The 16,573-nt window shown below is 29.3% G+C and overlaps 1 protein-coding gene across 6 annotated transcripts in view; it reads right to left on the reverse strand.

The window, feature by feature from the left end:
* The window catches only part of tay (tay bridge kinase), a 31,397-nt gene extending 17,786 nt beyond the window's left edge, over nt 1-13,611 (reverse strand). For 4 of the 6 annotated variants that reach the window (XM_015322616.2, XM_015322619.2, XM_015322617.2 and 1 more), the window contains exon 1: nt 8,747-13,611. In XM_015322616.2, coding sequence (XP_015178102.1) covers nt 8,747-9,343 — 597 coding nt within the window. In that variant the 5' untranslated portion in view covers nt 9,344-13,611. The remainder of the gene's footprint in view (nt 1-8,746) is intronic. The other 2 variants (XM_015322621.2, XM_015322618.2) reach the window with 1 other exon arrangement.
* Nucleotides 13,612-16,573: the final 2,962 nt, after the last annotated feature.

Raw genomic sequence — 16,573 nt, forward strand, 5'->3', positions numbered from 1 at the left:
TATATATGCATGAGTGTATGTGTATGTGTGAATAAATGGTAGGTAGGTTGGTTAGTATAGGTAACGTTCTAGATTTATGTTCTATCTTTCTCTTGAAATTTTAATAACGTATCAGAAGGAAAATTTTATTCAAATATTTAACGTGAAAACGTACTCGACAATAATATGAACCATGTATGGGTGTGGGGTGAGGTGGAGCGTGAAGGAAGGAAGAGTGGTATGGGGTGTTGTTTGTTTGATAGGTAATATCATTTTTCAGTGGAAAAAAAATTTGTAATCGTTATTTAAATTGAATTGTTTTGATAATAATATTGCAAAGTAAACGAGAATGAGAGAGAGAGAGAGAGAGAGAGAGAGAGAGAGAGAGAGAGAGATAGGTAAACAAATATGCAGATATTATATCAACCTACACGTTTTGTACACCTACACATATCTGTTTTATAAAGGATATTAAATATACACATATGTATAGGTATGTATGTGTATATATGTAGGTAGGTAGATGGATTGGTAGGTAGATTTGTAATGAAAGATCAGATGGTTAGTAAAATAAATTTTATATGGGGTTAATTTAATTTTTGTAAATATTTATAAATATACGTTGTAGGTGTATGCATAAGTGTGTATAACTTTTCATTTATATTTGATTATTATTTTATATTGAGTTGATTTTTATTATTGATAAATGTTAATTGTGTATATTTTAATTATAGGATTTCATTTATATATATTTATATGTATATTTATAGGTTAGGTTAGGTTTAGTGTATTATATATATGTAATTTTAATATTAGTATGTTATATAGTATATATATTATATTATACTATAGTATAATATAATTTAGTATTTTAGTATTAGTATTTAGTATTATTTATTTTAATATTTATTATAGTATTTATTTTATTATATATATATATATAATACTAAATGCTAATATACTAAAATACTATATATATAGTATTATTATTATTATAGTATTATATTTAGTAGTATAGTATTATATTAGTAGTATATATAGTATAGTATAGTATAGTATTAGTATTATAGTGTTTAGTATACAGTATTACTATACTATACTATACTATACTATATATATATATATATAGTGTTATTATATATTATATATTATAATATTCTATATTGTAATATACTAAATATAATACTATACTATATATTAAATAACATATAATATTATATTTAACTATATATATATATTATCTATAATACTAAACCTATATATTCATAACCTATAATGAGATTTTAGTTAATTAAATATTTAACAATATCATTTAATTTAGAAATAAATAATATATGTGTATGTACATTTTTATTAGTACAAATTACAGTACCTAACCGTTTTAAAAAAATAACCCTAAATCCTAACCTAGCATTTTATTTTAGTTAATTAAATATTGAACAATATCATTTAATTTAGAAACAAATAACATGTACATTTTTATTAGTACAAATTACAGTACCCAGTCAATTGATTTAACCTTCTGATAGGTTTAGTAATACATATAAATATACGAAAAGTGTGTTTGTGTATATATGTATGTGTATTAAAACGTGAGTGGGGTAAATACACATATAAGACGTTCCTGAAGAATGTAAGGACAAGAAGAGGAACAAGCAGAACTGTGGATAAGAAGGGATCTTCTATACTGAGGACAATCACCCGAGTAGGCTCGTTCCTGTTGTGATAGGACAAAAAGTACAAAATGATTGGACATCCCCTTTCCCCCACCTTTCTCTCTCTTTCTCTCTACATTTTATCCAGCATCCTGTATCTCTTCTTATACTTCTCTCCTCTTCGTTCATACTATCTTGGGACTCTTGAGTGGATAAACAGAAGGATTAAGAAGAAAGGTGAATCAGGAAAGGTGGATTATTTCTGTTAAAGGTTAAGGAGTATGATAAAGAATGAATTTTTGTAATAAACAAAAATTTTCTAAACTTTCAACGCGACATTTAACATGGATTTGACCAGGTGATCAATGTTATCTCTTATTTGCTAATTTTTACTAGACCCATTTCTTTGTTTAAATATCATGTCCCTAGATTTATAATTGTTACTAGGTAGGGATAATTTAATTATACGTTTTAATAACAAAATATAATGTATTTCTTTTGATTTATTTCGAATATAGTGAACCTAACCTAAAAAATTGGAACCTAACCTCAAAACTTGTTCGCGCTCAATAAAAGAAGATTCATTCGCGAAAATATTTAAAATAAATTTTTCATAAAAATAATAATAATTTGTAATAATATTTTTTTTTAATAATAAAAAATAAATAATATAATATTGTTATATATTTAAATAATTAATATGTAATAAAATAATATTATATTTTATTATTAATAATATATAATAAAATAATATTATGTTTAAATAATATTAAATTTCTTTCTTTTTTTTAAAAAGAATTTGAACCTAACCTCAAAACTTATTCGTGCTCAATGATAGAAAATTCATTGACGAAAAAATTTAATAAATTAATAATAAAAATTAATATAAAAATTTGAATAAATATATATATAATTATTTTTTGAAAATAATGGAAGTACCTAACCTAAGAATCGAATAGAATACGTCGACCATCAAAGTTCATTCCGTAAAAGTACAGAAGCTGTGCATCCTAACTGCAAAGACCGGTTTAAAATCGCATTTTATGTTTTTCTTTATTTCATATATATATATATATATATATATATATATATATATATATACACATTTTTTTTTCTTTTAGCACGCAATGATAACAATGACAGTTCGTGTTTTATACTATGTAATACAACATAAAAACTAAACGTCGATATCAAACTTATAACACTACGACGCTTTCTCTTTTTTTTCACATTTACACGCACACATACACACATACACATGTATATTATCTTATTCAACACATTTGTGGTTTTCTTTCTCTCTCATTCATACAAATCTTTGATTTTCTTTCTTATTTCTCACCAACCCACCCCCAAAACAATGTTGTCAGTTCTTACAAATCTCTTCGATAAATTACGACCCCAAAAAAAGGGAAGGAAAAAGGTTGAAACGATAGTTAGCAGAATTAAGAAGAAACGAAAAGTATAAAAGAGTGTTTTTTTTTCTTGTAACTGAAATTAGCTGATCTTTGCTAATTTAGACAATTTTTCGTTTATCTTCTCTTTCTTCAATTTGCAGCTTAATCAAATTTCGAACAATTCATACAAGAAAGAATCATCCCCCTCCTTTTTCATACAATTATTAATATTAGTATAATAAATATTTGTAAAAAGTATATTCTCAATAAAATAAATTATGAGATCAATAAAAATTTCAATTTTCAACGTGTACGATAAAAAAAAAAAAAACAATGAATTAAAATGAGAATTTTTGGAAATTTGCGAACAAAATGACAAATATGGACGAATAGAGAAAAATGATTGGTTAAAAAAAGAAGATGGCGAGAGTGAATCGATGAAAAGAAAATCTGATTGGATAAAAAACAAGATGGCGAGAGTGAATTGATGAAAAGAAAATCTGATTGGATAAAAAACAAGATGGCGATTGCATATGGATGAGAATAAATAAAAAAAAACTGGAAATGAATTATACAAAATGAAAAAAAAAAAAAAAACAGAATTATTGATCTAATATAAAAAAATATAAAAAAGAAAGAAAATGATATGAGAACGGATATAATGTGATTTATGATATATAAAAATAAATGTCATATATATATATATATATATATAGTTTCTTGCGAGGTTATGGAGATAACAATAAGTTTAATAATGCGAAAAAAAGGAGTACGGTAATTACTTGCCGAACAATGCTGCCTTTTACAACGAATGACGGCGACAACGTTGTCACTTTAGTTGTTATCGTTCTTTAACGAATAATTTGCAATGGAAATAATTGCTCGGCATTGTCGTTTGAGAATAAAGAGAATACATTGTAACTAACATAATTTTCGTTGGATGAATATATATATATATATTTTTAAATATAAATCATTTGTCATTAATAATATTTAAATTTAAACAAAATAAAAAAAAATAAAAATTAATTTTTAAACAATTATTTTAGTATATTTTATATTAATTTTAATAATGCAATATGTGTGTGTGTGTGTGTGTGTGTGTGTACAAGATATTTAAAGTAAAAAATAAATATTTAATTTTTTTTTTTTTACGTTACAGGTAATGATAGACATGATTACTACTACTTTAGTCAAATGATAGAATATTATTCCTCATTAGTAAGTGTAAGTAAAAAAAAAAATAAAAAAAAAAAAAATACCTTTTAAAAACTTTATACGTTACATTTTATAATATACGTATTTACTATACTACTTTAGTCAAATAATAAAATATCATTTCTCATTAATTTTAACTTTTAAATTTACAAAAAAAAAAAAAATCAAAATTAATTTTTAAATAAATATTTTATTACATTTCTTTTGGAAATTTTATACGTTACATTTATTTTATGATAGACATATTTATTACTACCTTAGTCAAATGACAAAATATTATTTCTTATTAATAAGTGTAAATAAAAAGAAAAAAAGAATGTTAAATTCTTTTTAAAATTTCATACGTCAACATTTTATGATAAACATAGATATGTACTCTACTACCTTAGTCAAATGATAAACTAATTAACTCTTAAAATAATATAAATTTATTCAAATTAATTACATTATTCTAACTCTTGTATTATTTTTTATATGTAAAAGAAGTTATTATTTTTTTTTCTCTGTTTATTTTAAATAAAAATATAAAGAAATATATTGACTGTGAAAAATGTATTCCTCAAATTAATTGAATCATTCATTTTAATTTCAAAACGAGACCTATGATCAACCATTACGTTTGTCAATAAATTTAAAATCGGCGGAGGAGGGGAGGGGTGGGGGGAGGGGAAAATAAAACATAATATTAAATCTCTCGCGTATAATTTATAATTATGCAAATATTATCTCGAACGATCGAAGAAACAAGTTTATAAAAGATATTTAAAAATCTGTCTTCTCTCAGGTGTTTGTTAGAAACAAGTATTGCTTGGTTATACAATTAAAAGAAAATTAAAACAGCTTTGGTAGGGAGGTTAGGAGAGTGTTAGAAGAAGAAGAAAAAAAAACATGGCAGCAAATTATTCAAATAGAAATAAAATTAACATGACATTAAATACAAATAATAAATAAACAAGTGAACAATTTAAAGAAAACTATAATAAAAATTAGAACAAATGTTGTTTGTCTGATGTTTTTATATATATATATATATATATATTTTTTTTTTGTAACATGAAAGTAGAAATGAAATAAAATATAAACATTTTAACAAATAGGTTAGAACACTACGAGAATAATTTTTCTACGTTCTTGTGTGTGTTTTTTTTTTAATGAAAAAAAAAAAAACAAACAATTTGCAAACACGTTGACATATTTTATTCGTTAGTTCGATAAGAAAAATGACACGATTGAATAAATGAAAATAACGTGAATTTGAAATGGAGTTTACTCGATAGATGGGTGAAGGTGAGGGGTGAGAGAAGTGAGGTTAGGAATGGTTACTACAATCTTACAAAACTTGTTTGTATATCGTATCGTTAATTAAGTTTTATTACTTCGTAAAGCTACTCAGTTTAAATTGATATTCATATATATATGTATATGTATATGTATATGTATATGCTTATGTATATGTATCTACGTATTTGCATAAACGCATAAGCACGTATAGGTAGTTACGTATAAACGTATATATAATTTTTTTCTTTTCATTTCTTTTTCCATTGGCGTACAATTTCCGAACGATTAACAGTACCGATTAACGATAATCGCGTGAATTGATTCTCATCGACGATTTAAACGAAAAAGAAATAAGAAATAATAAATATTACGGCAATTGGAAATAATTTGACTAGAGATTTATTGGCGGGAAATATTACAAATGGCGAAACGTTTAAAACAAAATCAAAAAAACACCCGCGCGTTTTTTTCTACATCACTGAACAATTCGTTTATTTGATTACGTAAAAATCTAAAATCAAATTAATTTTTTTTTTTTAATTCTTTTTCGAAGTAACGCAAACAAACGAAAAAAAAATAAAATAAAATTTAACGGACAAAATTTGAAGTTATCGAAGTTTTGCTTAACGACGAGGAACGATTATGTAACAAGGTCAACCAATCGATATTCGTATTATCGAAAGTTCAAGTATAGGCGTTAAATGATGTGTGTGTGTGTGTGTGTGTGGTATTACAGATGTGCAATGATATAAATATTAAAAGGAATGGAAAGAAAAAAAAAAGACATTAATCATATCAATACTGTTTACCAACCAAGCAAAAACATATCGATCCAATAACCTTTACGAGATTAAATGTTTAGATTAAAGTCAGATTAAAACGTTCCCACTGTTAACGATTTAATCATTATACGTGTTAAGTACCTACTTAATTACTTGAACAATCTTATTAAGATCTATTCCCAGAGCCAATTTAATTAGGTTGGATAAAAGAATTCACGTATTCACGGTTTATGTAGAAATTAATTTTTACGATCGAATGAAGAAAAAGAAAAACAAAAATATATATAAATATATAATAACAAAATATTCAATAGTAAAAATAATTAATAAATAAATGAATTAATAAATAATTCAATGTGGATTCAATTGGATTAGAATTGATAATATATATTTTTTTTTTAATACGACGATAAAAATTCTATTCAGTTGATTTATTAAGAAAGGGAAGGGAAGTATAACAAAAATTAAAAATTAAAAAAAAAAAACAAATGGATCAATGGTTACAAAAATTATTATTGTAATTTAATGTAAATCATAAAATCATTTTTTTTTATTACAATATTATGACATTCATCAAAAATAATAATTAAAAAAAGAATGAATTGTACATAATCTAAAATGGTTGATACAATCCTTACAATTGTCGTATATAAATAAAAAAAAAAAATATATATATATATATATATATGTAAGGATGTATTGTCAAATTTTCTAAATTAGTTATCAAGTGTATCATTACGATGATCGTGTAACTGTCAGATGTAAAATGGTGATGGTGATGGTGGTAGTAGTATTATTATGTGATTTTATCATATATACACGATCATACGTTGTCTCAAGCTTATCTTTGACAGAAGGTTGCTCGACCCTGATGTGTTTGCACTGATAGGGAAAAAAAATAAATAAAAAAAAGGATAAAAAGGTGTATTTCGTAGGACCGATAAAAAAAAAAAAAAAAAAAAAAAGAGGAAATAAGAGAGAAAAGAAGTGGTGGATGTTGTAACAGAAGAAAACAGAAGAACAAGAAGAAGAAGAAGAAGAAGAAAGTGAGTTGGTGTACGAATTGAAGGGGTAGCAAGAAAAAGAAAAAAGAAAAGGAAAGAAGAGTAGGAGAAGGGTGAAGAGGAGTAGGGGTAGGGATGGAGATGGGGTGGAGGGAAGCCCTGATTCGTAGGAGGGCAAAGAACGTTAGGTGTCTATATAGGAAAAGGGACCCTGGGGAGATCGATCTCCTTCGTCGTCGTCGTCGCCGTCGTCGTCGTCGTTCTCCGGCTGATTCTCTCAGACGCTGAGAGTTCGAGTTGGTTTCGATCTCTCTTCACTTCTTCCTCAGGTCCTCCTCCTTCTCCCCTATCATCTCTTATACCACTCACTTTTGTATTAGTACTGTATGGTACACGAATAAGCTGATATCACCAATCCTTATGATGCTTTGGCACGTAACGTAAAGTATATAACCAGAATCCTTTTGTATGTTTCCTCTCATTTTCCTTTTTTTTTCTTCTTTTATTTATAGGTTATGTCTGTATGTATTTGTGTGTATATTTTATTGATACAATTATGAGAATAAAAAATTATTAGACACACAATTTGTAGATGACGAATTTTCAGATGATATTCGAGATTCCTTTTTTGAATTCACTTTTTTTCCCCCAAATTGTTTTAGGTTAACTTTTCAATTATTTGTATATTTTATTTTTGTTTTCTTTCATTACTATTATTATTCTGTAGATATTTATCATTGTTTTATTTATTTTTTAATATTATTGGCGGAGTACAAGTTTATCGAAGATGAGGGATGGAAATTTGAAATTTGGCGCGCTTTTATTTTACTGTTACTACGGGATACAACACAACGTGGTTTGGTTATTATTTTCAAGCATAAAGGAAGTTTTCAAAGGTACATATCAACGTAGAACATCAACCTCGTGTTCGTTTTTTCTTTCTTTTGTGAATGGCTATATGATAAAATTAAGGACGAGCATAAATGAAATTTTTGGTAATAAAAAATAATATCTGCAAGTCATTTGTAATAAATAAATAAATAAATAAAATAAAACTATTATAAATAAATAAAGGATTTGTTATCACAGTTGAGAGGTGTCAATAATATTAAGGTTAGGTTAGGCATCGTGTGTTAGATCATATCGGGTCCGTCGGTAGAATTTTGGACCATAGTTTTATCAATCGTTTTCTCAATAAACCGTGTTTATAAAAACATTTTTAATTGATTTTATGATTTACTTTAAATAATATTAGTTAACCCATGAGGGATTAGTCGGGAAATGTTTGCTAAAAAAAAACAAAACAAAAAAAAACTAAAAGAAAATATACGAATGTAACCTAAAAATGTACAAGAACATACCAAAAAAAAAAAAAAAAAAATAAAAGAAAAGAAATAAAAAAAAAAGGAAATAGAAAAATATGAAATTACCTCGAGTTCTTCGTAGGTGCGGAAGGAGAGGATCGAAAAACCTTCGATGATGTCTTCCTCGAAGGGAGATTCCCTCTGATTATTGGTGGCCGCTGCCGCGGCAGTGGCTAGGCAAGACTTTTTTCTAGGTCTGGGTGGTCGTAGTGGCCTAGGTGGCCTTGAATGTCCACCTTCACGAGTATGGGAGTTCCTTGGTATTCCACCAAGTCCAGGTAATCCCAGAGTATTACCGGCACTTGCACCGGTACCACCACCACTAGCACCACCAACACCTCCACCACCACTGGCCACACCACCACTACCAGCACAACCACCAGCACCAGCACCAGCACCTGGATTGGAATCCTCTTCTTCACCACTATGGCTATCCTCCTCGTCGTCGCGTGGTCTCTGTCTACCACCAACACCACCGGCTGGTTGTTGTACTTGTTGTTGATTCGTTTGTTGGCTATGCTGTTGCTGCTGCTGTTGTTGTTGCTGTTGTTGATTAGTTTGTTGCTGTTTGGTGTTAACAATATTCTCCCTTTGCGCCAGCATACGCTGGGCTCGTTCACGTCTCCGATTCCGTTGGTTTCGCTGTTTCGCCTCGATCTCCATACCGGGGCACCACTACAGTGGCTTTAGTCTCCTCCCCGACGGCGACGGTGATAATAACACCGAGCACGAGGAGGTTTACGAATAAGACAGCTTATCAGGAGGACAGTTATTCATTAAAAAGATACGCGACAACAGTTTGTTCCTTTAACAAACCCTCCTTTACGGGGTTATAGTCGTAAAAAACGATGTTTCTCATCCAACGTTTATTAAACATTTGATCTTAGGTCCAATAGTATTAACTTGCATATTCCAAACTTCGATATTGAAAAAGATAGAGATAGAAAGAGAGAGAGAGGGAATGAAGTAGAGGGGCGGGGGTGAAGGTGGGGGAAAAAAGAGAAAGAACACACTGGTTCGGAGTACACACCAGCAGCGCACACATTCACAGACACACACACTTTAACGAATTTTCTTCACTCTGACGTTGTGTTTCTCAGCAGGCGTTAGGTGCTTGCATGCGCGCGCGCGCGCAAGCCTACTATCCAACTCTTTTCTTCCTTCCTTCCTTCCTTCCTTCTTCCTTACTTCCGTTCTTCCTTACTTCCGTTCTTTCTTCCTTTCTTCCTTCCTTCCTTCCTTTCTTCTTCCTTACTTTCTTCTGTTCTTCCTATTCCTTTCTTCCTTCCGTTGGACAAGCTGGCCGAAAGTTTTTGTACGGAATGCGACGTACTGGCAGCACACGGTGTGTCACATCGATCGTGCGCTGCTCAGCAAGACCAAAGAGAGAGAGAGAGAGAGAGAGAGAGAAAGAGAGGGGAGAGAGAGAGTAAGTGAGTGAGAGTTAGAGAGAAAGAAAGAGAGAAACAGTAGATAGAAAGAGTTCGGTGCGTGTCGAGAAAACACGCGAAACCACGCACGTATTAAAGTACAAGTATATGTGTGTAGCAGGCAGACACATACACGCACGCAAGTAACGTGCACACGACTTATGCATGCGCACACATACACACACACTGAGACCGCACAAACTGTTTTTTTTTGCAAGTATGTGTTTCCTTGTACGTAGAGAGACAGAATTTTGTAAGAGCACGTAGCAAATACACATACATATATATGTATATATATATATATATTTGTATGTATTTTGTTTTTATGTATATATATATACGTGTAGTTCCTATTTATACCACTACTGTACTATTATTACTATTCAATCCACTAGTAGCACATACACACACATCACACACTACTACTGTCAGTTGACTGCTTATTTTCTTGCTTCTACTTTTCTGCTGATTTGACTACGAAGATCAAGAGACCAAGACCAAGACCAAGACGACGACGACAACGACGACGACAACTACTAGCACAGACATTTCCATAAACACCGCACCATTATCACCATCAACATCATCGTAATCACTAGCACGATCATTCACGAATTGATAGATAGCTGGATGGATGGATGGATAGGTGCGCGCGCGCGCACATCCAGAGTACGACGACTCCTTGTTAAATCCGACGGAGGAGACGTACCCTTCACTTCTTGTCTTCTAATAATATTATTTATTATTATTATTATTATTATTATTATTATCGTGAATTAATGTGTATTTGTTTGTTTGTTTTTAGTTTATATTGTTATTTTTAAATGTTGACGCAACACACACTAAGGAAGGAAAATACAACACAATGAGAGATCCTTCCTTATCACAGATGAAATCAATCCTCGATGATTATCATCATAGGTAATGTTTTTTTCATTGACCGATTGAAATAGGTTAGAATATAATCATTGATCATAATAATCATTGTGAAAATCATCGTCATCATAACCATCATCATCATCATCATCATCATTCTTGTTACATTTGATTTCCTTTTACTCGTCGTTATCGTCATCATCATCCACCTTGACTCGATTATTTTTCCTTCTTATTCTTCTTCTTTTGAATCTGTTCCTCTTGTCTTCTTCCCCACCTTCTTTCCTCTTTTTTTCTTCGCCAGTTCCTCAACTTTTTGATAACTCTCCTCCTTGTCCTCCTCCTCTTCTTTTTCTCGTCTGTGTTGTTTTTCTTTTGATAAATCGTTGTTGATGTTGTTTTTGTTGTTGTTGTTGTTATATTCAAAAAAGTTTCTTTTTTCAACTAACAACAGTTGTCCACCACCAACAGCAACATTAATAACAATAATAATAATAATAATAATAATAATAATAATTATAATAACAGCAACAACAACAACAACAATTGTTAACGCTGCAGTCAAAGTTCCTGCAGCAATTGTTGTTGTTGTTGCTTTTTTTATTCCAGTTGTGATGATTGTTTTTGTCTTAGTTGTCGTTATTGTTGTTGTTGTTGTTGTTGTTGTTGTTGCTGCTGTTGACGATGCAATATGTAATAATGATGTAACTAGTATCACTAGTAACACTTTAAAGATGATGATGATGATGATGATGACGAGCAATAACACCACCACCACCACCACCACCCCTTTTTCTTCGTCTCCACTTGGCCACCACCACCACCAGCACCACCACCAACACCACGATCGCTACCGTCTTTGTCGTATAATATTTGATACTGTTAATTCTAGTCTTTTTAATGTTGTTAACGTTGTCTTCACTGCTACTGCTACTGCTGTTGTTGTTGTTGTTGTTGTTGTTGTTACTATGGTTAACCGTAGAATTTGAAACGTTGACGTTGACGTTGACGTTGACGTTGACGTTTTCGTTGTCGTCCTTGTTGTTTTTCTCGTAATCGTCACCCTTCTTCCTCTTCTTATAACATTTTGTCTATTGTTCTCTTCTATTCCTTAACAAGATTGACAATGTTCATTAAAAATTCTTTCTTTAGACGATATTATGATTATTCTTATTATTTAACGTTAAAACACGATGTATTGAGAAGGGGGTAAGGGGGTGGGTGGTCTATGGGTGTATCTAACCGATCGATATTATTCCTCTGTTCCGGGTAGTCGATTTAAAAAACTATCGGTCTGCTGTTGTATTAGTCGAATGCACCCCGTTAGTATACCTAGTACACCGATTGTTTGGAATGGCGGATTGAACGGGCACGCACGGCTCCGGCATCGTGTGGTAAAAATGGCCGCGACCTGACCGCACATATATATGTACACACACACCACACACACAACATACACAGAAAGAGAGAGATACGCACACACACATACACACGCAAACTAGACTATTTTATAAATTAACTATTAAAAACACCTCTTCTTTTCTAACTACACAATTTTGTTATTATTAATATTATGTATGTATGTATGTATGTATGTATATATATATATATTTCTCTCTCTCTTTCTCTCTCTATCTCTGAATATTTTTATCTTTCTAATCTTCTTATTCTTCTTTTCCTATACACAAAACTCCGTTATACTTCCTCCGTGTGTTCCTTTACTGTCTCTCTTTTCTCTAACTTAACTAAGTGAGAAAGAGAGAGAGAGAGAGAGACAAGAGTCAGATACAGAAGTAACAGACAGACAGACAGATAGACAGAGAGACACTGGACAGACGATATCAATGTCCCCCCCTTTCTCTCTGTGACGTTTTACTTACGGACAACTATCGGTTGCCCGTTTGTTCTTTCAGATCGGTTCAATCATATTTTTTGGTTGGTTTGTTTTCCCCTCAAACTAACTTGGACACACGTTTTCCCGATCTTCCGTCACGGGCTCAAATTGATATCTGACGACAGACAGCGCCGGCACACGCCCCGAATTACGCGCGAACGACCCTAACGTTCGGGATTTTAAGCGCTGCTGTTGCTTTTACTGCTACTTCTGCTTATGCTGCTGCTGCTGCTGCTGCTGCTGATGTCGTTGTCGCTGCTGTACTCTTGTGGTCTACTACTCTTCTGTCTTCTTCTTCTTTCTTCACCTTTTCAACCTCCACCTCCTCCTCCTTTTCTTGCTGCTGCTGCTGCTGCTGTTCCTGAACCTCCTCCTCCACCACCACCACCTCCTCCTCCTCTTCCTCTTCTACTTCTTCTTCTTCTTCCTCCTCTTCTTCTTGCTCCTCTTCTTCCTTCGTTACACGACTATGCATTTCTGTCATCCACCTCTTATCTTCTCTCTCTTCCTACTACCGACTGGGTTGTCATCTCACTCTGTTTTACATTCACTTGGTTGTTCTTTCTTTCTTTATCTCACTCTATTTCTGTCAGTCTGTCTCTGTTTAACTCTCTCTTTCTTTCTTTTTCTATTACTCCCTCTCACCCTCTCTTATATCAACTTTTTCTCTTTGATCTCTCACTCACACTTTTAGGGTTTTTGTAGGTTTCTTTCTAACTTGGTAACACGACGCAATATGGCGACCGTGCAATATGCTTTTAGTTCAACATTTTGTCGCAATTGTCGCTGTCTGTTTCCTAGTTGTTCGTAGGAAAGATTTACATTTACGTAAAGTTAGGTTTATTCTAACCTTTAACTGTTCTACGTTTTTATTGGTTGAGAGAGAAAATCGTGGAAAGTTTGGAATTTTGTCCAATTATGTTTTAGTTCGATTGATTCTGATTGGTTAGTTAATTAGAAGCTTTTAGAATTGATTTTTAAATATTTGTATTTTCAAATATTATTCTTATACGTTAGATTTGAATATAAGAAAAAATTTTGGAAATTATTTAAAAATGATCAATAATAATAATAATTATGAATTGCTGTATAAATTTCATTTGAAAATATTCTTTTAATTGTTGTATTGTTAGAATAAAAATTAGATTATAGGATTAATTTTATTTAATATATGTCAATATAAATATTGTTATCGTTATCGTAAATGATATGGCAATCCTTCTACAAAGTTCTTCCTTATCGACGTAAGGTAATGAAACCATTTTATTGATTCAATGGACGGCGCCACATAATTGATAACACTTTTTTCTAATGTTAATTTATTAATTGTTAATAACAAATAATATACATTATTTAAAAAATAATTAGAAAAAAGTATTAATAACACGTATAATTGAAATTTACTTTTTTAAGAAACACTTGTAAAAAAATATTGTAAATATTTTAGAGGAAGATACTGTAAAAGAAGATTAAAAAAAAAATTAAGAATAATTTTTTAATATTCTTTAATAATTAATAAATTAATTAATTATTCATATGTATATATAAATGTACATAATTTAATATACATATATTACTGTAAATTACAGTAATTATTTACTTCATATATATATATATATTACTATTAAATAAAAAATTTATAGATTATAAATAAACAAATTTTATTCTATATAATAAATATAATTTTGAACAAAATAATTTATTTTTTAATATTTAATTATTACTTGTTACTGTTTAAAATAAATAAAAATTCTCCGAACTTTTTCCTGTATTTTTGATTTTTTATCAAACGAGAATAAAATATTTCCCATAATATAACAGCATGGAAATTATGTGTTTTTGATATTAGTATTGCATTTAACCAATCGAATGCAACCTTATTAGAACAAATTTATTTTACAGAAATTGAATGAACATATGTTAAATAAAAAAAACAAAATAAAAAAAATTGGTAAAACCGTTTTATGGGGAATAAAAAAAAATCACATTTGTTACATCAATTGAGTGAACATATTTTAAAATAAAAAAAAAATAAAAATACAAGAAAATAGGTAAAATCGTTTTACAGTGAATAAAAAGACAAATGTCCAAGATTCGTGTCAATTTCGCTCGACCATTTTTGGTTGTCCGTACAAACTCGACGAATCCTTATTGGTAAAACTCGTCTTTTCTACTTTGAAGATGTGGGTCACCAACTTGTCTACCTACATACATATAAATATTTGTGTACTTTGTACTGCATTCAGCAACATCATCAGTACCAACTACAGTAACTCAAGTTTTTCTTACATATCTTCTTCTTTTTTAGTTTTTACTCAAAAGAATATTTCAAGGTCATTATTCGAATTTTACAATTCCTTTATTTTCCTTTTCACACTTCTTTAATAACAAAAGAAAAATTCCTGACCATTTCATCGGTCACGGAATCATCTTCAAATTCATCCATTGTTAACATTTCTTTTCTCATACCTGTCATTTAAAATTGACAGTTTATTTAGGTCAAGAATCAAATATCACAGACCCGTTTTTCTTTTTAGAAAAGAAAATACTAAAAAAAAAAGGATATCTCTGTTAGCAGTTCATAAATTCGAATCTTTGATAAATTCTTCACACGTTTTATCGTTCATATTTGTTCCCAATAAACATCTTGAAACGTGTGTATGTGTGTGTGTGTGCATGCGTTTTGACTTTCGAGATACAATATAATATAGTTTTTTTTTTTTCTAATCATAAGATAAATCTTAAATAAAATTGTTTACTAACGAAACAAATATTTCAAACAAATTTCAATCTCTTATCGATTTTTACAAACACAGAATTCGTAGAAAAAAAAATTGTTATAATCTAATGTAAACGTAAAACATATTTCTAATACATACTTTGTTACTTTTCCTTTTATATGTGGCAAATATTAAAATATCGGAAGACTTTGAACTGAGGAAGAAAGAAAGAAAGAAAAGAATAAGGAATTGTTAAAGATATTTACAATTCTTTTTGCATTGCGTCAGAACACAGGATGTAATTAATGTTAATGAATGATTGTTTTTATTATATATGCCATTAGTCGTTGTTTCGAATATAAATTCTTCATTGACTATTGCACATTTTTTTTCAGTCTGTGTACCAATTTTTTTTTTTTATTTAACAAAATAATTGAAATGGGTAAAGTTTTAATTATTATTTATTTTTTATTAATATGAATTGATTAATAATATCTAAAAATATATAATAATATATAATATATTTATTAATAATATATAAACATTATAATTATATTTTATATATATATATATATATATATATATATATATATATATATATTATTTATTATTTAAATTTATTATTATATTGATTATTATATTTTTTATTATTATTTATATTTATTATTATATTTATTATATATATTGTATTTATTATTTATATATATTTAATAAATAATAATATATTAATAACAATAAATAAAATTATAAAACTAATAAAATTAAATATTAAATTAACAATAATAATAAATGTCAAAAAAATATTCCAAATTCTAACCCTCTACAAAAAAAGAACATAAAAAAAAAACAATTTTTTATTTATAAAATTCAAAAACAAAAGTCCCCAATAAAAATTTGAAAACAAATTTCAACATTGAAATCTCTAAAAACCGGAAGAAATCGAATGACATGTTACTGACGTCATCACACACAA

Source organism: Polistes dominula, unplaced genomic scaffold (genome assembly GCF_049000335.1).
Source record: "Polistes dominula isolate Pdom_NZ unplaced genomic scaffold, Pdom_raw_medaka contig_75, whole genome shotgun sequence".
NCBI lineage: Eukaryota > Metazoa > Arthropoda > Insecta > Hymenoptera > Vespidae > Polistes > Polistes dominula.